The sequence below is a fragment of the Oryctolagus cuniculus genome, chromosome 5 (assembly GCF_051225735.1).
Source record: "Oryctolagus cuniculus isolate XC-2025 breed Fujian yellow rabbit chromosome 5, ASM5122573v1, whole genome shotgun sequence".
Lineage (NCBI taxonomy): Eukaryota > Metazoa > Chordata > Mammalia > Lagomorpha > Leporidae > Oryctolagus > Oryctolagus cuniculus.
In genome coordinates, this window is record NC_142871.1 from 112,667,057 (window position 1) to 112,694,415 (window position 27,359).

General features: G+C 40.9%; 1 protein-coding gene across 46 annotated transcripts in view; it reads left to right on the plus strand.

The window, feature by feature from the left end:
• DST (dystonin) overlaps window positions 1–27,359 on the plus strand; it is a 483,923-nt gene that overhangs the window by 213,380 nt on the left and 243,184 nt on the right. For all 46 annotated transcript variants that reach the window (XR_007923259.3, XR_011388661.2, XR_016233970.1 and 43 more), the window contains one exon: window positions 260–321. Coding sequence is in view for 40 of the 46 variants with exons in the window: in XM_051855540.3 (XP_051711500.2) it covers window positions 260–321 (62 nt within the window). In the remaining 6 variants the exon portion in view is untranslated. The remainder of the gene's footprint in view (window positions 1–259; window positions 322–27,359) is intronic.

A 27,359-nucleotide genomic window follows, 5' to 3' on the forward strand; every position in this document is an offset into this window, starting at 1 on the left:
TGGTGGGTTATGCAACAAATGGACAGAGGCATTTGTTTAATGGAGTCCTGGTGGCAAAAACAACACTGCAGTGAGAAAGAACCCTTTCATGTGTTCTTACTAAGAACTGAAAGCAGCTGAAATTTAATAAGAATATTTGAATGCACTGAACAGAACCTTTAAAATGCCTTGCTTTTGTTTATGTGCAAGATCACAGCAAAAGTCTTGTTATTCATAGATTTTGCCAACCTTGTTTTGTATCTTCTTTTTTTCCCCCCAGATGAACGGGACAAAGTTCAAAAGAAAACATTTACCAAATGGATAAATCAGCATCTCATGAAGGTCGGTTATTATTTCCTTCTCGGAATTGTTTTTGCATGCTTTAGATCTTTTGTAGTCATTGATTATATGGGTGTTGAAGCACAGCTTCTGAATATCAGGTTGGAAGCTTAAATTCTAGAGTGTTTCACATACATTTTATGCATGTAGAGTTATTTGATGTGTGCTTTGTGGGTAATGAAGGAGGTGACAAGTACCCAGTGATTACAGTGCATTCTGTGACATTATTAAAACTTATTATTATTGGACTCTGAAAAGTCTTAGCAGCTTAATAAAAATCTATAAATATTTGTAGGTTAGGGAATAGAAAAGCTATGTTTCTCAGTAAGAATTTTCTTGTCACCTTTTCAAGATTCAAACCAAGCTCTGACATCATTTATGTGGGTGACAACTTGTTAAATGAGAATAGAGATGAACTGTAGAGACAAATGTCTATACTAATTTTTCTTCTTGTATTTCGTATAGCATAAGGATTGGTGTTCATGTTTGCATTGCTTTGTTCATGAAGTGGTTTAATAGTGCTGGCTCTTAATTCTTATTCAATGTGTTGTGGATCACTTTAAGAATCTGATGTAAGCTCTCCAGAAAAATATACACATTTAAACAATATTTGCTTGCAGTCGTGGTGTTATTGGACTCCACTGAAGCCCTTCCATAAATCTCAAGTAAATAAGGCTTAAGATTTCACACTGAACTATAGTCATTTTTTCCCCTTTCTATGGAGAACTCTGAAGTAGAAAACAGGTAATATTTCTATGTGGAAAGAATTTTCTTTCAAAGAAAAATTATTTTGAATGTGGTCGCATTCTGAGATTAGCCTGAAAATCTTACTTGGATTACCTTGGACCATAGGAGTTATAATAATAATGTAATAGCATCTGATAACCTTCTATAAAAGTGATTTTTATTTTCTAAGCATGTCAGAATTGCCTGAGGGTGTGTCATTCCTCCCACCCCTTGCCACTAGGCACTCATACCCCTTTTCTCAAATTCTGATACTGTTTCTAGAGAGGGCATGTCACCCACTCTCCAGATGTGAGTCTCTTCTGTAGGCACTCTGTTAACTGCTATGGCAGGTTGGGAATCAAGTCACAGCTGCTGGGCACCAGAGAGGAGTGGAAACACGAATGACGATGGCTGTCATGAAAATTGTAACACTGGCATCAGACAGATATTTATTGGGAGCCTACTGTCTACCTGCCATGTTAGACTGGACTGAACATTTATCTTATGAGTGGTTCATAAATTGGATGGTTGACTATCAATTGAAATGAATGTCAATATGCCAATTTAACCTTTGCAAAAAATGTCCAAATATGGATTAAGCTCTGTGAGGACAGAGGCTGTAATACTCTTTCCTAGAGCCCACTGTACTGCTTGATGGGAATGTTCTCCCTATGTATAATGCACACTGTGGGCATGAAATTGTTTGCTGTGTCCAACAACCCTCCCAGGGGATTTAATTTCATGGGTACACACATATAACCTTTAGAGTCAGTCAGCAAGTATTAAAATCCTCATTTACTTGAAGTACTTGATTTTTTTTTCTGATAAAATGACAAATCCCAAAGATTTAAGGCTTAACTATGCTGCAACACAGGAAGAATTGTGAAAATAAGTATTCTTAGGTGTCGCAGCCCATAGTTGTGATCAGATTAGTTTATTTGCTTCTTGAACTCTGTTAGAGGTCAGAATTTGAAATTAGCTCTCATTAAGTGAGAAGCCACTTTGAGGGAGAAAGCCAGGCAATATAGTTTTAATATTTACATTCTTACTGTGTTTTGTTTTAGCATCAGCTCAAGGTAGACTTTTATAATGCTAAAAATTATACAATGAAAGTTTTGAGACAAAATTCAAACATGTCAGAACATAGCTTTTTTTTCTTTCTTTTTTATATCTACAAGTTACAGTGTTAACCTCAAGTGGAAAAAAAAAAGTCCCCAGACATTCTGGAGCTCCAGATAATTAAGGTTTATGTTGTTACTCACCAGAGAAAAATCAGCTTTCATGAGATTTTTAAAAATTTAATTAATTGTAATATATTTGAAAGGCAGAAAGAGAGAGAGATCTCAATTTTCCATCCGCTGGTTCACTTCCAGCTGCCAGCAACAGCCAGGCTGGGGCCAGGCCAAAACCAGGAACACAGGACTCAGTCTGGGTCTCCCACATGGGTACCTGAGCCGTTACCTGCTATTACCTGGGTTCTGCATAACCTGGAGTTGGAAGCAGAGCTAGGATTCTAACTTAGACATTCTAATAGGGAAGGTAGGTGCTGAGCCCAGTGCCTGCCCCTTTCATGATGGAAGAAATGTTGCATGAGGTTATCAGCCTCATTTTGTCCACTAAAACAAATGCTGGACACTTGTGGTTTGGGCCTTAATCTAATTAGTGGGAATAAAAAGTTTGTGTATGAATATTGGATTGAAAAATCTTGAATTTTTTTTTTTTTTTTTTTTTTTTTTTTTTAGGCAGAGTGGACAGTGAGAGAGAGAGAGAGAGACAGAGAGAAAGGTCTTCCTTTGCCGTTGGTTCACCCTCCAATGGCCGCCGCGGCCGTCGCACCGCGCTGATCCGAAGCCAGGAGCCAGGTGCTTCTCCTGGTCTCCGATGCAGGTGCAGGGCCCAAGCACTTGGGCCATCCTCCACTGCCTTCCTGGGCCACAGCAGAGAGCTGGCCTGGAAGGGGGGCAACCGGGACAGAATCTGGCACCCTGACCCGGACTAGAACCCGGTGTGCCGGCGCTGCAAGGCTGAGGATTAGCCTAGTGAGCCACGGCGCCGGCCAATCTTGAAATTTTTTAAAATGATTTATTTATTTGCTTTGAAAGAGTTATAGAGAGAGAAGGGAAGACAGAGAGAGAGAGAACATAGAAAGTATTTCTTTATTGGTTTTCTTATATTCACCATTTGGAATGTTGAATACTTTCAGGGGGTGAGAGTTAAATAGGTCTCATATCTTTCTGTACCATATTCAGCTAATGAAAAATATATTATTTGAGGAGCTTTTCATCAAATGGGATTGTGTTATATAAATGTCAAAAGAAAGCTATGAGAAATGTCCATCAGAAGTGAGAAGTGAGTCAATAAAATAAAAGAGTAATTATTGAATAAGAAGAGAAGAACATGGGATAAAATTATTTCGTAAAAGTTTGAATATTTCTGTGTGTCTTCTCTGCTTTGTCAATTTTAGTCGCAAGTAATCCTTTACCAAGGGGAAGGAAAAGAGGAAAAGGAACTTAGGGGAATAAAGGGAGTAGAAAGAGCAAGGGAGGAGGTGGAAGGAGGTGAAGGGGATGAGGGAATGGTTCTTTTGTCCACCCCGGGTTCTCCTCACAGCTCTGGAGTTGTACCTAAGGCAGGGGCCAGGGGTCTGTAGACCCTATGCCATTGCCCTTGGCTTCCTGTACTATAATGTGCTCACTCAGGCTAGGGATGCGTTCCTCATCTTTTACGTAATTCTTCAAAAGTTTACCTATTCTAATTTTTTATTTTACTTTGAGAATTTCAACTTAATATTACTTAGTTATTTTGCCCCAGTCTTTTCTCCCCACCCTCATTATGACTCCAGTGAGGACCTTCCTTGGGTAGTTCTGCTCAGTGGGGTTTTTGAGAAGTCAGTCCCCAAACAGAGCTTTCTTCACTGGATTTTTTTTCTTTGAATTCATAAATAGTATACTGTGCTAACATAGAGTAAATTACCTTTGAAAGGAAATTGTCTCCTGCAGGGTTTATCAGTCTGTGACATGTAAACTCCGCATGGGCGGGCGGCAGGAAGAGCTGATAGAGGCCTCACCTTTGAGGTTAGGCAAACAGGGGTGTACAGCCAAGCTTTGCAGTGTATTGTTATTGTGTGAAATTTGACCTCCTTATTCCCTTGTCTATAACATGATGGGTCTGCTTGGTTAGTTCTAGGATTTAAATATGCTAATTCATCTAAGCATAAAGTGTGGTGCTTGGCACTTTGTTAACATTCAGTGAATGAAAGTTTATGGTGTGGAAGAGTAGGTTGCTTGGATGGCTTTAGACAAAATTGTAAGTTTAAGTGGATGTTGACGTCCTTCCCTCTCCCTTGAACCTTTTTATAGCTCAAGTTCTTTCCCTTGTAGCTCATTCCTTTTAGAAGAAGCCAGAGTTTTGGGTCCAAAATCTCTTGAGGAGGTAGAGTAGTCTCACCTTCTTGCCTTAGAGCTCTGCTGGGGCCTTGAAGAACCACTTACTTGTGATAATCTTGTAAATTGGGCCTTCCCCTCTCCTTGCCTACTCTTTTGAAGATTTTTTTACAAGATATATTTTATTTATTTGAAAGGCACAGTTAGAATGGAGGGGAGACAGAGGCAGAGAGATCTACTGTCTGCTGCTTCACTCCCTAAATGGCCACAATGGCTAGGGCTGGGCTAGGCCAAAGCCAGGAGCCAGGAGCTTCATCCAGGTCTCCCATATGGGTACAGGGGCCCAAGCACTTGGGCCATCCTCTGCTGCTTTCCCAGGTGCATTTGCAGGGAGCTGGTTAGGAAGTTGAGCAGCTGGGACTGGAACTGGCGCCCATATGGGATGTCGCATCACTGTGGCTTTACCCGCTGCACCACAATACAGGCCCCTACTTCAGATTTTGAAGTGTTGAATTGGGGATCAAAATACCTTTGTTACTCCCCCTACTGTCTTCTCTGTCACACTTTCCTCAAGGAGAGAGAGTCAAGAATACATTTTTTTTTTCCTGGAAAGTCTGGCAGCACTTGATCCTCAGTGGTAATTTTACATAGAGTCACACTCGCAGGGCGTCTTCCAGATCATCAGGTTCTGTTCCCTCACTGAACAGAACGGGAAGCCTGCCACAGCTACGTACTGGGAGAGCTGCTGTAGAAGTCATGAAAAGAGAATGTAAATTCAGATGAGGTCTGTGTCTCAGTGTCTGATTTCTCTGAGCACTGTGGTTTGTTACAGATCCTCCAGCAGGTTCCCTTGCCTGTGAGATGCTGTTTACTTTCCCTAGCTTATAGTTTCAGCTGTTTGATTTTTTGCATCTGTCAAATAGCATGTACCCAATGCCCAGGGATGATTCTGGCGTGGTCAATTTTAAAAGTATCAATGTCTGAGAAAAGTAAATATCATAGAGATTTTAAATCATTATTTAAGTTACTATGAGGGTACTTCAAAAAGTTTATGGAAAATGGAATTAAAAGATACGTTTATTTTGGTGCAAATTATTTTGAAATATATGCATACTTTTTTATAATGCACATTTTCCATAAACATTTTGAGGATCCCTGGTATAATGTGTATGTATAAGCATTTTTTCCTTAAAATATTTGGTAAGCACTTAAGAATATAATCTTTGCTCCAGTGCAAAATTTAATATAGCCTTATTTTGTATTTTTTTAAAGATTTTATTCATTATTTATTTGAGAGGTAGAGTTACAAGAGAGAGACAGAGAAAGGTCTTCCATCTGCTGTTTTGCTCCCCAAATGGCTGCAACAGCTGGAGCTGGACCTATCTGAAGCCAGTTGCTTCCTCCTGGTCTCCAATACAGGTGTAGGGGCCCAAGCACTTGGGACATCTTCTGTTTTCCCAGGCCATAGCAGAGAGTTGGATTGGAAGAAGAGCAGCTGGGACTAGAACTGGTGCCCATATGGGATGCTGGTGCCACAGGCAGAGGATTAACCTACCGCACCATCTTATTTTGTATTTATCAGAGCTAAAATTACACTTGTTTCAAATCACAAGACTAGTTAATTAAAACTTAAATTTGTGGACAAGTAGATGATTTTGGCTTTTTTCCAAATGTATTTAAATTTTAGTGTCTGGTGTTCCAGTTGCATGAGTAAGCCTGTGCTTAAACTGATTGTTTTGTCAAGAATGCTTTCTTTGAGCCATTATCCTTTAGAATATTTTATAAGAATAAAGTCCACCTAACACATTCATGTCTGCTGTCTCAAGGTCTTTTCATACGTTGAATAGAGTGCATTACTTATCTTGCAAATAAGTTTCTAGGGAAACTATTGGTGCCAGGAATGTTAATGTATTATTCTTGAGCATAATTTGAACTGTAGCACTAGAATATAAATGAGCTGATTGTTATTGAAAATACCTGTGACTTCAGCTAACTACATTTTATTTGGAGAATTGCCCTAAAATATAAAATTAGTGACATCCTGTTACCTTTTGCAGCATTTGTTTTGCCCATTCTAACCAATGGCACTAGGGATTACCTCTTGCAATTCTGTCTTGCTGTCAAGAAATTGAAAGGGAAATAATACAAAAAATGTCACCTAAGATTTAAGTACTCATGATTTAGCTTTTGCCTTTCTCTTGGGGGAAGGCAAGAAGGAAGCACGTTAATAGTTATCAAAGATTAGAATATTTTTAAAATTTGTAATTTTTAAAAAATTTATTTATTTGAAAGGCAGAGTTAAAGAGGCAGAGAGAGAGGTCTTCTGTCTACTGTTTCATTACCTAAATGGCTGCAGTGACTAGAGCTGGGCCAATCCAAAGCCAGGAGCGGGGAACTTCTTCTGGATCTCCCACGTGGGTGCAGGGGCCCAAGCTCTTGGGCCATCTTCTTCTGGATTAGAAGTGGAGCAGCCAGGACTTGAACCAACATCCATACAGGATGCTAGCACTGCATGTAGCAGCTTTACCTGCTACGCCACAGTGCCAGTCCCTTAAAAAATTGTTTACATGAACAGAGAATTAGATCTTGAGCCATGACTGAAAGGGTATATTCAATGAGTAATTTATGGATATAAAGAATTTTTTAAAACATATTTGAGAGGTAGAGTTACAGAGAGAGGGAAGCACAGAGAGAGAGAGATCTTCCATCTGCCGATTGACTCCCCAAATGGCAGCACGTCTGGAACTGAGCTGATCCTAAACCAGCAGCCAGGAGCTGCTTCTGTGTCTCCCGCATGGGTGCAGGAGCAAAAGCATTTGGGCCATCTTCCTCTGCTTTCTCAGGAAGGAAGCTGGATCAAAGTGTACCAACCAGGAACTGGCGTGCATATGGGATGCTGGCACCACAGGCAAAGGCTTAACTTATGCCACAGTACTGGGTCTGGGATTAAGAAATTTTAGGAGACACCTGGAGTTTAGGAAGTCCATATATTGTTCTTTCCTTGCATAGGATCCATTTATTGCACAGTTTGAGTGGAAATTATATTTTTCAGCACTGACCAGCTATATTGTAAATTTATTCTTTAACATTGTACAAAAAGACTTTTGGTCTAAATTTTTCTTAAACGTTTTTTAATTTATTGATACATAAATGCATTCAGAGAGTAAGAGGCCCCAGATTCCAGTACTGGGACACACCCCATTTGTTAGTAATTTGCTTAGTCACTGCAGGGGATCCACCTAGCTGACTATCACATTCTAATCTCTGTCCCATCTTTGGAAAACTTAATTTACTCACTGTGTAGATATCCTTTGCACATGTAATAAAGTCAGTTACTTCATGGTTCCCCTGAATCAGTCATATTATTCTTCATTTTCTGATTTGGTGGAAATATGCATCCCTAAACTGAGAAAACAGTGATATCTTTTGGAGTATATACAAAAAACTCTGTTTGCTCTGTATTCTTAACCACTGCATAGTTATTGAGCAGTTTTGCATCCATGGCCACAGATGAGATAGGGGCATTTAAAAAATATTGACTTTATAAAGGACTAATGAAAAATATTCTTACAAAAATAGAATGTAGTGTTTCTGGTTCTTAAATCTGAATATAAGGTTTGTTTTTTATCCCAAAACCTTATAATAGTATTATCTAAACTCAAGCAGATCAGACTTACTTGGAAGGTCTGTTAAAATATATTGCTGGGCTCCAATATAAGAGCTTCTATTTTTAAAAAATATTTATTTGAAAGGTATAGCAACGGGGCGGGGGGTGTGGTGAGCACAAGAGCACACATGCTTCCAACCACAGGTTCACTTCCCAACCAGCTGCAATAACCAAGGCTGAACCAGGCTGAAGTCAGGAGCCAGAAACTCCATTCCAGCAACCCACATGGGCGTCAGGGGCTCAAGCATTTGGGCCATCATCCGCTGCCTTCCCAGATACATTAGCAGGATGCTGGATTAGAAGCAGGGCCACTGGGACTTAAACTGGCACTCCTGTCTGGGACACCGACATTATAAGCAATTGCTTAACCATTGTGCCACCGTGCTGGCCTTTACCACCAAGAGCTTCAGATTTCCTAGTTCTAGGGTAGGGCTGAAGATCAGCTGTTCTAACTTGTTGCAGAAATTTGCATATCTAATAAAGTACTGAAACTGCTGAGTTGGGACGACACTTTGAGAACTCTTTTCATAAATAAATGGATAACTATGCAAATAATCATCAATATCATTTGTCTTAACCAGTAAGTGTGTAATATATTTTAGTTCTAGTGTTCCATAGGACAGTGGGGTGACTATAGGTAACAATAGTGTATTATCTACTGTACAAAGAACTGGAATAGAGGAGCTGGAGGACTCCAAACACAAAGAAAAAGAAATTGGAAAGCTGGTTGTCTGGATTGATTGGTCTACACTCTGTATATATGTATTGGTTTACACTCCCTATATATATTCTGAGAGGAGGAGCATGGTGGGGGCAAGAGGGGCGGAGTCACCACACAGACCCCGGGAGTCGGGTGAAAGTGGGCCAGAGGCAAGCAGCCCACAGACTCGTTTATTTCAGTTGGTACAGCAGCTCATATAGCTGAGGCAGCCAATCTGGTCAAGGGGCAGTTTATGCCCTAACCAATCATAGCCTGTTGCCAGGCAGGCTCCATTGCCAGGTGGGTTTCGAATCCATTCCTGAGTAACTGATGCTCGCTTGCCAGTGGCCATCTTGGCATGGCCTTCTCATTCCACTACATTTCCCCTTTTCGTTTATTTTTGAGCAACGGGAGGCTTGATCCTTGGTCATACCATTGTTGACCCCGTTTCCATGTGGTCTCCTCATGCAGCTGTGCCTGTCTTAGGTTGTCCCCCAGGGGATCTTACCTGTTGTTGACTAATGCCATCTTCTTCTGCTTTCCCAGACACATTAGCAGGGAGCTGGATCAGAAGTGGAGCAAGCAGGACTTGAACTGGCACCCATATGGAATACCTGTACTTGGCAGGGGTGCCTTGACCCACTACGCCATAGTAATCAAAAACTTTAAAAAATAAAAATAACCTAAGAAAAATAAGCTAAAGGAAAAAGCAATAGTAGCTGTCTTTTATTGTACCCTGACTGTATACCAGATTCTTTACAGTACTATTATCAGTATTAAATAATAATAGCTGCTAGTGTTGGCTGAGAGCTAACCATGTATCAGAACCTGTCACTTTCATATCTTATTTATTTAATTCTTACAATCCTTATGGATAGGTTCAGACTGTTGTAGATGAAGAAACTAATGCACAAAAAGATTCCATTATTTCTCAAGGTTACATAGCTGATAATTCTTGGAACTTATATGGAAAATAGGGATAAGAAAGATTATGTAACTTCTTGTGGGCTGGGCAGAAGTCTAAGGAGAAAGAATTTACATCCAAGTCTGCTGGACTCCAGGTCCTTTGCTCTCTACTGTGCTAAATTCGTGTTGATAAATTTAGAGTTGAATGATTAAAACTAAAGAAATGGCAGCTGAATTTGAAATTTGGACATTGTAGATAGGACTTGACAGTTATTTCTGTTGTGTCATAGGAGATAGCAGAAGGGTTCAATGCTTTTTGGAGAAATGACTGGTTAAAGGCCCAACTATAGAATTTACAAGCAAATCTTGCAAATCAAGTTTTACAAATGGGAAAAAATAGTTGATATTTCCAAGAGTGGAAGAGATACATGGAAGAGTGTGAAATAGTTGTGTATAGGTAAATTATCTTTTTAAGTTAAGAAAGCCAAATTTTACCCAGTATTTTCATCAGATAAATGTAGTTCCATCCATACTTTTTCTTCCTTATTCATTATTGTCATAGTTAGCACTACCACTGTCACTACCGTTTATTGAATCCTTGCTGTACACCAGGTAGATCAGATACATCACATACGCTGTCTGACTAAATCTCCATTTTAACAATGAGGAAACTGAGACTCAGGGAGGATAAGTTACCCACCATGAAATAACTGGAATGGAGCAGAACTAAGACTGAATCCCTGATCCTTCTGGCTCTGCCGAAGAGCTACATCAGACCACCACATCACCCCATGATAGACAGATACAGAGCCTTGAATGATCAAGAACTAATTAAAGGCTTCTTAAAAAAAGAACTGAAATAAGTTTGAGGTACAATGACTTTGAACAGTCCTTGTCCACACTATTAAAAAAGTTCCATTCTTTTTTTCTTTTATCATACACATTGTTGAACTCTTTACTTACTGTAGACTTAACCTTCTGAACAGAAAGTTAATTGAAAATAGATTTAATACAAAATGAGACTGGGAATTGGAGAGGGAGGAAGAAGAAGGGTAGGAGTAGGGGTGTGAGAACGGGCATGGTGGGAAGAATCACTGTATTCCTAAAATTGTACTTAAGAAATGCATGAAGTTTGAATTAATTCATTAAAAGGTTTTTTTTAAAAAAAGAACTAATTAAGATAGAGAAGTGAGTAACAAAAGCACCGTCCAGTAGGTATGGCACATCGCCTTGTGACAGCTCTGATTTCTCTCAGCATTTCCTTACATGCTTTTGCACCTTGCCAGTGTGCCTTGACCCCTTCATGTGGCCATAAATTTCTATTTGCATTCTTCTCTAATCAGTGTACTTTTCAAGAGTTTAGAGATACTTTATAGGTAAAACATACGGAGAAGTTAGGCAACATTCCTGAAGGTCATTGTTTTAAGTGGAGAACAATAATGTTGGAGGCATTTTCAAAGAAGGAAAAATCATGCTTTGATGAATGGTGCTAACATATCCAGCATCGTGTTGTACAACCTTTACATCAGAAGTGTGTGCATTTTGTAGTAGCTGAAGTAAAGTGGAAGATTTGACTTGCTATTTAATACTGGGCTCTAAACTGCATGAAGATACGATATATGTCTGTCTTATTAAATGGTGGCATCCCCAGTACCTAGCATAATTTACTCATATTCATAGATGAGAGTGATTTATTTAAGTGATTTATTTGTTCTAATTGACTTTGTTGTACTTCTCCACTGTTATTTCCATCAGTTCAGAAGTTAGAATAATATTGGCTAGAGGAAGGTTTTTCTCAGTTGGAAATTCTCTCATAACAACTTGATAAATATGGCGTATTCTCTGCTGTCTTATTGCAGATGTAATCAGGTTGCTTTGAAAAGCCTAAGGTAGTACTTTCTGTAGAATGGAATGAAAACCCTGTTTTTCTAGGCTATAGTCAGGGTTTTCATACTAAGAACATGAGGGGACATTTAGAAGCCAGGTTTCAAAGGAGTTGACAGAGGCAGACTAGTAACGAGAGGAAGAAGCTCATCACCAGGGAGATGGGAGAAGACCATACCCTTCAGGGTATGATGAAGATGGTCAGGGTGTCAAAGACAGCAGTGGGTCAAATTGGGCTTGCCTAGAAGTTTGGAAGCCTGGAGTCAGTCTGTCTCTTAATGGAATAAAGGAGGAACTTTGGTGTTGTGAGATAGGAAAGGAGAATTGACTTCAAAGGGAATTTGCTGTTGAAACTGGGAAAACTACTGACACTTCTAAAAACACTGAAATGTATGCCTGGTGGTACTGTGCTGTCCAAGTGCAGTGCTGACATACTCCTTTTTTTAAAAATAATTTATTTATTTACTTAACACAGAAAAATCCTTCATCTGCTGCTTCCCTTCCTAAATGGCTATAATACTCAGGGCTGGACAGGCTGAAACCAGAAACCAGGAACTCCTTTGTGGTCTCATGTGGGTGCAAGGGAACAACTTGAGCCGTCATCTGCTGTATCCCAGGGTGTGCACCAGCAGGAAGCAGAGGGGAGACTCGATCCTCCAGGCACTGTGATATAGGATGTGTAGCTCCTCCCTTCCTAGTCCTTTGGAACCCAGTGAAGGTGATGTAGTGTGGATGGTTGAGCCGAGGCTCTGGATGGAGCTACTTGGACTCACATTGTCCCTAGATTATTTGATAGCAGTGTGACCTCAGTCCTTTCTAAACCTTAATTTTCTCATCTGTGAAAGAGATTAAAATAGTGTCCTGTTACCAGGGTAAAATAATATATAAGGCTTTGAGCATGGTGCCTGTTGCAGTAGTGAGAGTATTTGGATGGATGTAAAACAGCCTATGTAACTACAGACTTTTAAGATACTCTAAAAGGTTCAGATTTGTCCTCCTGTCTTCCATAGCATTGGCAGTTGTGGTCCTGATGTTGGCATGTCCATAGGTTTGAGTCATAATATTGTGATACATTGGACCGAGGAGACTATCCATAAGGTATAGCTGTAGTGGTTTTATAATATTACAGTAAATGAATGCCAGTTAAATAGTTAAATCTAAATAAAGAACATGTTTTTCATGGTCTGGCCAGTACCTGCACAGACACCTCTGCCCCTTTCACCTGGATATGACAGTTTGACATGAGATGCTGTGAGCCCATGGCAGCTGATTATTTGGATGACTGGCAAGCCACACTATCACTCGGTGAGGTTAGCCCAGATTGGTTAATTCTAAGAGCAGTAGCCCAGCAGAGCTACATCCATGCAGCATTTCAACTTCCTGCCCACACAGAGAACCTGGCACGTAGGTTTCAGTGCTGCCTACTGAATTCTTGAAGGATAGTGTAGAAGTTCCTCTTCTTATATTTAATTTAAGCACAGTTATTTCAAAAGGATAGAGCTCAGGTGTTTCTACATATTCTAAAATTAGAAATGGTTCTTACAGGATCTGTTGAGTTACTGAATTTCAATATTTTCTTTTATCATAATTGTTATTGATTCCAGTTGCTTCAAAATCTCTTATTTCAAATAAATGTAGAAAATTTAAGAAATCATATTTGTAGATACTGATTTTGATATCGGAGATGACCCCCTAAAATTTATATAAAAATATGGCCCCTTAAAGTTCACCAGAAGTGCCATCTGAGATGCCACATATGTTACTGGAATGTGGGGTGCCATATGACATCACCATATGCTTATTAATAAACCCCCAATATTAATAAGCCCGAGAGGGTTCTTGCCTAATATTTAGAGAAGAATTCTAAATACCAGCACAGATAAATGAGGCAGCATGGAATATTTAAAGCTTTATTTAGTGCAAAAGATGCATAGGAGAGTGAGAGCTTTATTTGAGAGAGAGGTAAATGTGGGTTCATACCAAGCACCAGGAACCAGCCACGTGGAGGAGCATCTAGGCCAGGAATCCTAGGGCAGGTGGCCTGAAGGCCACAGGCCCAGGAGGCGCAGGGCTGCTGCAAGCCCGCTCCTGGCTAGAGGCCAGGGAAGAAGAAAAGGGCCAAGATACACCCTGTTCCAGGCTTTTAACCCACTTCCAAAGGGGAGTGGTTAATTAACCTGATTGGCTGGTGGGCACCCAGGTGTGGCCAGGTAGGGGCATGAGGTCACACAGGGGTGGGGTGTGAGGTCATACAGGGGCGTGGCAAAGGTGTGGTCTTCCAGCTCACAAACCTAATCAATTTTAACCTATATGCCTGCATTCTTCAATATTATTGAGCATTGTTTATAATAAAATAATTTTGATAAAAAGTTTTAGGTCCTTAAATAAAATTTTAAACTTCTGTGTTGTAAATTTATTTAATGTCTGTTTAATAGTTTTTTGATGAATTTAAAAAAATTCAGTTCTCAGAGTTGATAAGATAAAATAAAAGCTATTTTTACCCCCAAAGGAAGAGCTTTTTCCAGATGAGTTTATCAGGAACATCAGAGCTGCGGGATGCCAGGGGGCAGTTGGGAGTGGGAGTGGAGTGATTTATGTCACATATTAGCATATTAAAGTCTGAAACAGCCTCTGCTGTTAGAACTCTCTTTAATGTACTGTTTTCCAAATTCTCTTGATGTTGAATTCCTTTAATCAAAGAGTATTTATTAATCCCACATTGGGAAGTCCTGCAGGAAAGCTTAAAAGTGACTGCTTTTCAGTAAATTTAATTAATGACGTGTTAATTTGAGTTACAGATTTGGTGTGCAGTTAATTTGGTGGCCATTGCAGGAACGTTTTCTCATAGCCCTTCCTGTGGGTTTTGTAGTATCTGGACAACTCGTACTTTTGGTCCACTTGAATTCTAGCTGAGCCTTTTCTTTTGTTGTTTAGATGTTACCTTCTGTAACTTCTATCCACTTATCTCGCGTCAGCTCCCAGTAAGGCATGTATGACAACTTATATATATCTGAGACTATTTTGTACCCTCTATTCCCCTCCTTTTTTTTTTTTTTCACTGTTTTTTGTCAAACGAATACTTCTATTTTCTGTATTTGCTTTTCATGTGATAAGATTTTCATTATACCTTTCTCTTTCTAGCATGTTCTCTTTCAGTTTATACATTTGGAATAATGAAGGCTATTAAGATGAAAACAAATGGGTTGGGAGAGCATCTACTATGAATCAGAGCTTTACAGAGTATGAGTAAAAGTTAGCTATACTGTAGCCGGCGCCGTGGCTCACTAGGCTAATCCTCCGCCTAGCGGCGCCGGCACACCGGGTTCTAGTCCCGGTCGGGGCGCCGCATTCTGTCCCGGTTGCCCCTCTTCCAGGCCAGCTCTCTGCTGTGGCCAGGGAGTGCAGTGGAGGATGGCCCAGGTGCTTGGGCCCTGCACCCCATGGGAGACCAGGAAAAGCACCTGGCTCCTGGCTCCTGCCATCGGATCAGCGCGGTGCGCCGGCCGCAGCACGCCGGCCGCGGCGGCCATTGGAGGGTGAACCAACGGCAAAAGGAAGACCTTTCTCTCTGTCTTTCTCTCTCACTGTCCACTCTGCCTGTCAAAAACAAACAAACAAACAAAAAAAAAAGTTAGCTATACTGTAACCTCAACTGTACTTATTTGTGTAGATTTAAAATTTTTTTTACACAAAGTGAGTCTTTTATTCCACTTTCCACGAATTTTTGAAGTACTCTCATATTTATATTATCTACTTATCCTTCACTAATTCACCTTCATATATATTGAGCACTTATTTCTTTTTTTTTTTTTTAATAATTATTTGGGCTGGCGCCGTGGCTCAATAGACTAATCCTCCGCCTTGCGGCACCGGCACACTGTGTTCTAGTCCAGGTCGGGGCGCCGGATTCTGTCCCCGTTGCCCCTCTTCTAGGCCAGCTCTTTGCTGTGGCCTGGGAGTGCAGTGGAGGATGGCCCAAGTGCTTGAGCCCTGCACCCACATGGGAGACCAGGAGGAAGCACCTGGCTCCTGGCTTCGGATCAGAGCGATGCACCAGCCGCGGCGCGCCGGCTGCGGCGGCCATTGGAGGGTGAACCAATGGCAAAAGGAAGACCTTTCTCTCTGTCTCTCTCTCTCTCACTGTCCACTCTGCCTGTCAAAAATAAAAAGAAAAATAATTATTTGACAGGTAGAGTTATAGTCAGTGAGAGAGAGACAGAGAGAAAGGTCTTCCTTCCGTTGGTTCACTCTCTAATTGGCCGCTACAGCTGGTGCTGCGCCGATCCGAAGCCAGGAGCCAGGTGTTTCTTCCTGGTCTCCCATGTGGGTGCAGGGCCCAAGAACCTGGGCCATCCTCCACTGCCCTCCCGGGCCACAGCACAGAGCTGGACTGGAAGAGGAGCAACTAGGACTAGAACCCAGTGCCCATATGGGATGCCGGCGCCGCAGGCAGAGGATTAACCAAGTGAGCCACGGAGCTGGCCCCCTAGCACTTACCTCTTTATGTTGTTCCCTGCCTACCTTATAGGAAAATTCCTCTAGTCTTAATGACTTTTCAGTTTTTCTAGACAGAATTTGTACTAAGATCCCTCAGAAATTTCATGGAAAATGGAATGAAAAAAATAAGTTTATTTATTTTTGTAAAATACTTTGAAATCCATACAAAGTTTTTTTCATAGTACACATTTTCCATAATTTTTTGAGGACTCTGTATTGTTATCAAAAATGAGTACTTAGGTAATGTTGTTTTGTAGAATAGAGTCTTTTTCCACTCTTAATTTGTCATAGCATGGGAAGGCAATTGTATAATGCATCACATTTGAAGGAATAAAGGGTAGAAAGGATTTTGCATTTTAACCAGGGACTCATTGAACAGAGGGCTCCAAACTGTGGCCTGTGGGCTAAATCCAGGCACAGCCTGTGTTTTGGTACAGTTCTTGCACTAGGAAATCTCAATTTTAAATTGGAAGCATATCAGGGAGGAGTAATATTTTGTGATGTTTGAATGTTCAGTGGCCACAGATAAAATTATATTGAACTCAGCCATCCTCATTTATTTTTTTGTATTATTACTATGCTGTATGACCATCTTTTTTTTTTTTTTTTTTTTTTTTTTTTTTTTTTTTTTTTTGATAGGCAGAGTGGACAGTGAGAGAGAGAGACAGCGAGAGAAAGGTCTTCCTTTGCCGTTGGTTCACCCTCCAATGGCCGCCGCTGCAGCCAGCGCACGGCGCTGATCCGATGGCAGGAGCCAGGATCCAGGTGCTTTTCCTGGTCTCCCATGGGGTGCAGGGCCCAAGCACCTGGGCCATCCTCCACTGCACTCCCTGGCCATAGCAGAGAGCTGGCCTGGAAGAGGGGCAACCGGGACAGAATCCGGCGCCCCGACCGGGACTAGAACCCGGTGTGCCGGCACCGCAAGGCGGAGGATTAGCCTATTGAGCCACGGCGCCGGCTTGCTATGCTGTATGACCATCAATACCCACCCATAGTGGGTAAAGCCACCGTCTGCAGTGCCAGAATCCATATGGGCGCTGGTTTGAGTCCCAGTTGCTCCACTTCCGATCCAGCTCTCTGCTATGGCCTGGGAAAGCAGTAGAAGATGGCACAGGTGCTTGGGCCCCTGCATCCACGTAGCAGAAGAGGCTCCTGGCTTAGGATCGGTGCAGCTCCAGCTGTTGCAACCATTTGGGAATCATTCAGCAGCTAGACCTCTCTGTTTCTCTCTCTCTCTCTCTCTCTCTCTGCCTCTGCCTCTCTGTAACTCTGCCTTTCAAATAAATAAATTTAATAAACCAAAAATTTTTACTATTTCATCTTTAATAAAAAAAACCTAACTGACCTCTGCCTTAGGATAAGGTTATTTATTTATTTATTTGAAACAGAGAATGAGACAGATCTTCCATCCACTGGTTCACTTCCCAAATGTGCACAATGTCTGGGGCTGTGCCAGGCTGAAGCTGGGAGCCAGGAGCTTCTTCTGAGTCTCCCATATGGGTGAAGGGGCCCAAGGATTTGGGCCATCTTCTACTGCTTTCCTAGGTTCATTTGCTGGGAACTGGATTGTGGGATGCCAGCACTGCAGGCAGTAGCTTAACCTACAATTAACCTGCAGCTTAATCTTAACAGTGCTGGCCCCACAATAAGATTTTACATATATTTAGGGTAAAGTTTATATATGTATACTTTATTGATGAGGAAGGGAGGGACTTGTGTTTCTCCTGAGTTTGTGAAAGTGGCTTTTCTGTCTAAGATCAGCTGTGGTTCTATGAATGGAATTTTCTGCCTGGTCTGCTTTTCTGAATGTTTTACTCCGATTTATTTAACAAAGTGGTAATTGAAAAGCCAGGTCAGTATATTGCTTTACTACTTAGGTGAAGACTTAGCTTTGTAATCATCTTCTTTGACTCAAGGTGTGGTTATGAGTGAGGTACGCATATTATTTCAAACCAGAGTTCAGTAAATCAGTGTCAGAGTCGGAGCTTGTGGTGATGTGAAGCTGAGGAAGTGTTTCATCTATTACTCAGATTAGATATAATTACATCACTTGATAGTATTTTGCACATGTCTTTCACTTACTTTTCACTGTCTTAATAGTATACTTCTTTTTTGGTCTACATTAAAGATTTTTATTATAGTTGACGCTAACAGCTTTTTCATTGTTAGTATTAAGATCAGGTCTTTAGCTTAATTATTAATTGATAACCATTGGAATATCATGTATCCTTTTAAATGTATTTCAGTTGTGTGTCTTGAACCATACTAGAATATAACATCCTGTCCTATAACCTATGTATTATTATGAATTTTTTGAATTATGATGGATATAAATTTTTCCCATGTACAAATATCACTGCCACTCCTGTCGCTCCCCGTCTTCGTGGAGGAACGACACAGGACCCTGCGCTGTTCTTTCGTCTGCTCGGCCCTCCCTGGGTTTGCTGCTGGTTCTTCCTGGGTTGGCTGCCGACCCTTCCACCTCCGTGGAAGGGTGGTTCCCCCTGGCCACTTTCCCCACTTCCGCGGGGGAGCGGCACACCGCTGGCCGGCTCTCTCGGGGGCTGCTCAGATGTTCCTCAGGTGTTCCCCTTAGATGTTCCTGGTGCATGTTGTCTCTCTCCTCCTTTATAGTCCTCTTCCACCAATCCCAACTCTGCTACCCACACGCCGAGTACGCTGCCCTACTCCAATCAGGAGCAAGATCAGCTCCTGTAGCTCAGTCAATCAAATTGGCGAGAGGCAGCTGCGTAGAAGTTGTTACTCCCTTCTCAGCGCCATATTGTGGGACAGCAGATGCATAGAATAAGTCTTAATTCCAGTAACCCAGTCTAGTCCGGGTTGCTCCCCACAACTCCTATTCTCAAAGAGTGTGATTAAGTTACCTTAAAAATAGCTTTGTTGAGATATAATTAAATTCCATAAAATTCTCTTGTTTTAATTATATAATTGAACAACTTTTTGGCGAATTGTGAAGCTGTTAACGATAGTCTAATTTTAGGACATTTCCATTATCTCAGAAAGATACTTTGTACCCATTTGTCATATCCTGTCCCCATACCACCCAGCCCTATATAACCACTAATGAACTTTCTATCAGTAAATTTGCCTTTCCTGGCTATTTCACCTAAAAAACCCATATATTTTCTTTTGTGTCTGGCTTTCAATTACCATAATGTTTTTGAGGTTCATCCATGTTGTGACATTCTCCACTCCTTTTTATTGTCAGATCAATAGATAGATCACTCTTTCATCCACTGGTTCATTTACCAAATGCCTGGAACAGCTGGGTTCAGGCCTGGCCAAAGTCAGGAGCCAGGAACTCAATGTAAGTGTCCCACATGAATGGCAGGGATATAACTGTCTTACGAATCACCTGCTACCTCCCAAAGTGTGCATCAACAGAACTTGGAAATGGAACCAGGATTCAAACCTCAGAACTCTGATAGGGGATGTGGACATTCCAAGTGGTATTTTAACTGTAGGGCCAAATGCCTGCCCCATAGATTTTTTTTTTTTTTTCCTTAGTTAAAGCTGTTTTGCTTAAGGTTAAGTCTTGAAATCAGATTGATCTGGGCTGGCGCCGTGGCTCACTAGGCTAATCCTCCGCCTGTGGCGCCAGCACCCCAGGTTCTAGTCCTGGTTGGGGCGCCGGTTCTGTCCCAGTTGCTCCTCTTGCAGTCCAGCTCTCTGCTGTGGCCCAGGAGTGTAGTAGAGGATGGCTCAAGTGCTTGGGCCCTGCACCCGCATGGGAGACCAGGAGGAAGCACCTGGCTCCTGGCTTCGGATTGGTGGGAGACCAGGAGGAAGCACCTGGCTCCTGGCTTCAGATCGGCGGGTGAACCAACAGAAAAAGGAAGACCTTTGTCTCTGTCTGTCTCTCTCTCTCACTAACTCTGCCTGTCAAAAAAAAAAAAAAAAAAAATTAGATTGATCAGAACGCTTTCCTACCAATCATTTACCAAACCAATTTAGATGAGGAAGGGCAAATACTTAGGTTTGGAATGCGGAAGCAGACATGCCTTCTTTGTGTGGCAGTCTTTCAGCAGCATTTATCTGGCACCAGTTGTGTGGCAGGACCTGATACTAGCACTAATTCTCATAGATGCTCAAGCCCTGGGCTCTGGGGGAAAAGGAAAGTGCCCTTGTAGGACGGAGCTTAATGCTTCAGTGAATCCATTTCCCAAGTTTCTCTTTGTTCCCTGGGCAGGCACTCAAGGGCCAACAGCTGAAAGCGTGGCTAAGGTCACATGCAAAGGGCAAAGTGACTAATCTTTTATTTATTCAACAATCATTCTTTGAATATTTGCTATATGAAAGTACTGTGCAAGGCATGAGACACTTACAATGAGGTCCTAAGGCAGGGCCTTGCTGTTTTAAGGGGCTTATGTTTATGGATATTATACACATAAAATTATTCTATAAGGAAAATGATGACTGGTATCCTGGGATAAACCAAGGAATCTGGTAGTGCAGAATAGGGACACCTTCACTCTTAATATCTGGGTGATGATAGAACTTGACCTTGGAGGAAAAGTAAGATTTCCATAGCCAAAAGAAGAGTGGGAGCAGAACAGCCTTTCAGATAAAGGGAATACCATGAATGCACACAGAGATATATGATGGTGGAAGTTTTAAGAATGTGACCTCAGCCATCCAGCAGACACTCCTTTCAGATTCTCTCAGTCTTTGGAATTGTTAGTGAAGCTGCTGGTAGGATCCTGTGGCCTAAGAATCTTAAAGTGAACCCATAGCTATGTTCTGAGGTTCACTTTCAGAACTGTGGCCCCAGATTTGCTTGATGTTATTTGACTCAAGTCTGTGTTTGCTGAACTTTATCAGTTTAAAGGGGATTTTCAGAACAAGGGTTGGAGATAAAATATCGACTATGGGTATAAGCTTTACTATGAGACCCAAATACAGCATTTTTTCTGGGACTCTGGTTTTGTACAATTGGAAGAACTTAATTTTGGGTATCTGTGGTCCACAGATCTCTTTTGAGTAAACTGCAGTCTGAAAATTTGGTAAAATTTCCAACAATACCATTTACGAAGTGATAATTTTCAAGAAACTGATGACATCTTTGAAAGTTTTAATTCTCCTACAAAAAGTAGATTTCTATGGCAGAGACTAATTATCATAAGCGTATGTAACTTAGGTCAATCTTAAATAACTCAGATTAAACCCATATTTATAATTCCATTTGAGGCATATTAGTCCCACAGAGATGATTTGCAGTGGATCTGGTTTGAAAAATACAAATTGTGGGGCCAGTGACCTGGACTTAAGCAATTGTTCCTTGACAAGGAAGATGTGAGCATTTGAATGAGTTGACAGAGGCAGTGGAATCTCATCATCTGGGGGTATCTTTAAAAATAGCTTCAGTGTTCATCTCTTGCACAGTTGTCTTGGTTATAATCCTGGTTATTTCAAAAGTCTAGTGAAGAGGATGAAACCAGTTGTTTTCAGTTGTTTACTTGTAAGGGCTTGAGGAAGTGCATTTGTATTTAAAGAGAAGTGAATTAGTTTGCATGTAAACTATGGAGAAGTATCAGAGAATGAAAGACCCTAAACCTATAGAATATGCTACTGAGAAATCTTTAGCTTTTCCAGTTCTTGAGACTTAAAAAACGGGATGCAGCAGTCCCTTGTATCATGCCATGCATGGGTCTCTTAACCCTGGCAAACAATGCTGTGAAAGGGACACCAGCGAATGCGCACAGTGGCGTGACCAGCACATAGCTGCTTGCTGGCTTCACCTTACTTGGAACCAGGGGTACCCGTGGATTCTATTACTTCTTAGCATTTGTCCAGTCTCCAAGGACCTCACTTCCTCCTGAGCCTAGAGCCCAACTTGTTATAACCACTACAGCAAATGGCTGACTGGTTGACAGCTGTCAGCCTTGTTAGACATCATGCAAGGGAGAGATAACATTCATTTTTGATGGTCTAGGTGGTTCTTTTTTTTTTTTTTTTTAATGTTTGTGTGCACTGAGTTTGAACCTGTTTTTTCCTGTAAACAACTGTGTTGCAAAGATAAATATTTTAAATGGTGCCAGAATGAGAGAAAATGGTTCTTATTTGGGGCAAGCATCCATTTAGTTGTTGAATCACTGTGTAGCCAGTCAGGCATGGACAACTTACGGCTCCTTTGACAAAAGTCCCCAAAAAGATGATTCAGCTCAGAAGTATTTAGGGCCCTTGCCACAGCCAGTGCTTCAATCAGAATTGCAAAGGAATTGAACATTTTATTTGCCAATTCCCTTTATTCCTTTCCTGGACTCTTCTCTCCCTGTTTGCCAGGTGCCTGGGATCCTCATGCTGGCTTTTCCTCTAGCACCCTATCATGTCCTCTCCCACACAGGTTATTCCATCTTACCACCACCAGCCATGGTTAAGGTTTCTTTGAAACCAGTGATAGGTAGGTAGGTGTAAAGAGGAAAGTCTGATAAGATGACCTTGCTTTAAAAGGCAAGAAACTGAGAGGGTTCTGCATCTCAGGAGCTTTCTTTTCAAAGAGGAGCTGAATGTTTACCTAATTTATAATAATTAGTTTGAGCCTGATTTGTGCATTTAATGTAATATTATTAGACACTCATTGAGTGGGGCTTATTGAATACACGTTTTTTAACTATTTGTGAATTTGGTCATAAGTATAATTTAAATGAAATAATTTAAACTTCTTCTACCTGACTTTTATTGAAACATATTCATGATGTTTTTAAACATTTGCAGTAAAGGCTGGAATTTGAAGGAACAAGTAGTTTGGTATAGTGGTTAAGATGCTTGTATCCATATCTATGAGTTTGCTACCTGCCTTTGACTCCTGACTCCTGCTAATGCAGACTTGGGGAGCAGCTATAGGTCCAGTAATTCAGATCCTGCCACTCAGTTGGGAGACCTAGATTGAGTTCTAGCTCCCAGCTTCGCCTTGGCATTTGGATGGTGTATTAGGGGATAAGAGTGAGTGCATGTTCTCTTTCCCTTTCTCCCTCCTTCTTGCACTCCACTCCCTTCTCCCCCATCCTCTATTTTTCTGCCACTCACATATTTAAAAAAGAGCTGGATGTTGAAAATACCACGGAATCTGTTTAACATATTGCTGATAAAGGACAGGATTTTGATGCTGCAGTTAAGATTCCTAGCAAGCAGACTTCAAGACCCGTAGTTGTATTTTTAAGAAATGGCATGTATGTGCCATGTAGTTGTTAAGCTGTTTTTCTTACTATATTACTATAATCACAAATTTCTATAAAATTCTCATTTGATTGCATAGCATTAGAAGTGTTAAGTGAGTGGTAGTGTTGTGGTAGAGGGGGTTAAGCCTCTGGCTGCAACACTGGCATCCCACATGGGTGCCACTCTGAGTCCTGGCCGTTCCACTTCTCATCAGCTCCCTGTGCTTGGGAAAGCAGCAAAGGAAAGTACTTGGGCCCCTGCCACTCATGTAGGAGAACCCAGATGGAGTTTCAGGCTCCTGGGTTTGACCTGGCCAGCCTAGCTCACCTGTTGCAGTCATTTGGGAGTACATGGAAGATATCTTTTTCTGTTTCTCCCCCACCATCTTTCAAATAAATAAATAAATAAATAAATCTTAAAAAAAAAAAAGAATTGTTATTATGACCCCTGCTTCCCAGCTTTTTCTTTCTCTCTCTTTTCTTTTCTTTTCTTTTCTTTTCTTTTCTTTTCTTTTCTTTTCTTTTCTTTTCTTTTCTTTTCTTTTCTTTTTTGACAGGCAGAGTTACATAGTGAGAGAGACAGAGAGACAGGTCTTCCTTTTTCCATTGGTTCACCATCCAAGTGGCCACTACAGTTGGCACACTGCGCCGATCCAAAGCCAGGAGCCAGGTGCTTCCCCCTGGTCTCCCATGCGAGTGCAGGACCCAAGCACTTGGGCCATCCTCCACTGCACTCCCGGGCCACAGCAGAGAGCTGGCCTGGAAGAAGAGCAACCGGGACAGAACCAGTGCCCCAACCGGGACTAGAACCCCTTGTGCCAGAGCTGCAGGCGGAGGATTAGCCAAGAGAGCTGTGGTGCCGGCCCCAGCTTTTTCTTTCTGTTTCAAATTGGGAGGAATGGGAATGAGATGAACATAAAAATGCTAGTGATGGTTCTTCTTTTCCTTAAACTGTTATTAAAAATTGCTCTTGATTTAGTAGCACTTACTATGACTTTTCTTTTACATCATAAAATAAAGATTTACATAAAAGTGAACTAGGAGGATATTTGAAATACTTTTAAAAGGTGAGATTCAAATCCTCCTGTCAGCTGTGGCTGGGTTTTACTACTCTCAGTAACAAGTGACAGGATATTGGACAGAATCAAACTCTAATCTTCCTTATGTAAGATACCTCTCATCTCTTTTTAAAATATCATGGGACAATACTTATTATTAGCATTCTTTTCTTTCACATACACAGAATGAATAATGCTGATGTCTTTATAAGCCAGTGTTCATTTGTTTGGCATTGTAATGTGAATGTTGTCTAGACTACAACTTTAATAAAAAATAACTCAGAAATAAAGCCAGTGGGAAGATGCCAAAAATATATCAGTGTGCAGAATATATTAGTTCTGAATTACTTTTCCCTTTCAGTTACATTATAATTACTCAAACCAAGGTCAGTACAGCTGTGTACAAGGTGGAAGATCTGCAGGCCAAGGAGAAATGCATGCAAATAGAGATGCTTGTCTGTTTTTTGATTGATAATAGGCAAGAGCGAAATGGAAAGACAGAGGACCCAAAGCCAAACTGAACCAAACCAGAATCAACCCAAACCCAAGGCAGACTGCTAAAGAAAACGGTTATGGGGCTGGTACTGTGGCACAGCAGGTTAAAGCCCCGGCCTGCAGCACTGGCAGCCCATACAGGCTCTGATCCAGCTCCCTGTGCCTGGGAATGCAGCAGAGGGTGGTCCAAGTCTCACCCATGTGGGAGACCTGGAGAAAGCTACTGGCTTCCAATTGGCTTACCTCCGGCTGTTGCAGCCATTGGGGAGTGATCCAACAGATGGAAGACCTCTCTCTATGTCTCTGTCTCTCTCTGTAACTCTTTCAAATAAATAAAATAAATCTTAAAAACCAGTTACATACTTAAAATTTTAAAATTGGAATAGCCTTTTGGAAAGATTGCTAATACTGTGAATATATATATTCTCTTTCATATACATACATACATATCTATGTATATGTATGTATATGTAAGTATATATACACATATATATGTATATATATGTATGCAGATGTATATATAAATAAATCTAGGTGAAATGAAGACGGTAATGTCCTCAAATCTTCAAGTGTTTTTCAGGAATATTTGTATTAAGCTTATATTTTAGTTACCACTTGTAAGAGACCAGAAAAGACCTTATTATTTTTGTGTTTTAAAAATTGATTACAGATTATCAACCTGAAAGCAGAAAAGGGAAAACTTTTTTGTCAAGGAGCTTATCAGGCAGGCCCACTACCAAGTAGCTGATTTATTTGTACTGTCCTGGGACAACATGGAATTATTTAAAGCTCTCCACTATTTTATCCATTAATCTCCTAAGGTATATGCAAATACCTTTATTTTGTATTTGAAAAAATAAAGGAGGTGAATCAAATACTGGTATTTCCTCATTTTACTTACCTGCATCAATTTAGAATTTGTACTAATTTAGGAAAAACTGAGTTCTTATTTTATTGTTTCTGACCTCTTAAAGCAGTAGTACCAAAATAAATTTACAACAAGCTGTCTTCTCTGAACAAAAAATACATTGTTCTTAAGCATTTCTGTGTATTTTTAAAGCATCGATTTACTTATCAATAATGGATATAATAGACTAATACTTTTTTATTTCCTTAAATTTGGTCTTCTAAGGAGCTGTCCCAGGAGAATTTGCTAGCTATTTTTTATCATTGTATTGGCTTGAACTAAGAAACATCACGTGGGAAAGCATTTTAACGTGGCAATTTTCACTAAAGCAGGCTGTCCCCTTTCTCCTCAGGCAATTAGTGCAAGGCAGTGAGGTGCTCTCCTTTGGGACAAGACTTCTTTTATTATTTATGTTCCTTTCTAAAGATAGCAGATTGTTTTCCAGAATCGTATCCTTTAGATACAAGACTTCTTTAAGAGAGGACTGTGGGTCTTTTATGTGGCTGCTATTTTGTTTACTGCTCTTGCACTAGTATATATGTGTTTTATCCATGGTTGATTGATTGAATGACCTTTCTGGTTTGCTTTTTCCTAAAGGATCTTTTCTCTATTAGTAGGAATAAATTATCTCAGCTACTACACCTATAAATTAGGTCTTTGACTTTACCTGTGATTTGGGTTTGCTCAAGATAGTAATTTACCAGAAAGCTTATATATTGATCAGAAATAGTATCAGGAAAGCACAAGCCCCACAGTTTTCTAATTGTAATGGATCCCTGTAACAAAAGACAGATTAACAGGAAAAAAAATAGTTAATGAATATGTATATTTTACGTGTAATGGGAGACACCAAGAGAAGTGAGCAGTTCTCAAAGAGGTGGCTCTGCTTCCAGCTTGTCTAGCATCTTCAAGAGCAGTGCATTTTTAGAGAAGTGACAAGAAAAAGAGAAAGGGCTTTGAGTCTCCAGGGTTGACAATATGGGAAAGGCAAATCTGTGGCAGATAAGGCTAATTAGGAACCTTATTAAGGTGGAGACTTCTAGTTCTAGCCTCTGGCCAATAAGGGTTCAAAACGGTCTTCAGTAGTTAACGTTTGTGCCGCCTGGCCGGAAAGGGGCAGAATCTTTAAGTCTTTGTAAATCTGTGTCCTGCTTTTCGGAGACCAGAGGTCAGAACTCTCCTACATATGCTGCTTCCTCATTGCCTTCAGCTTAACGATCTTTCATATTTTGGGGTGGCACATTCTGGTCTCCTCCAACAGTGTCTTCTGCTTAAAAGTGTTCCATGGTTATTTTGCCTAGGAAGACGCCCAGCTTCTTAACTTGGTGTGTAACTTAACTTGGGGTCTCCTGACCCACCTTTGCTGAGTCACCTTCCACCTCACACATCCTTCACTTCCTGGCTACTTCTTTTTCTTGGAACTCACCAAGCAGTTTTGTTTGTCCCTGACTTTTTCCTCTGTTGTTTTTCGCCCCGCCCCTCCCCTCTGCCCCTTCTAGACTATTCCCACCTTCTTTGCTCAGAGACTTTCTTAGAGCCCAGACTGGTTTTTTTGTTTGTTTGTTTGTTTTTTGTTTTGACAGGCAGAGTGGACAGTGAGAGAGAGAGAGACAGAGAGAAAGGTCTTCCTTTTGCCATTG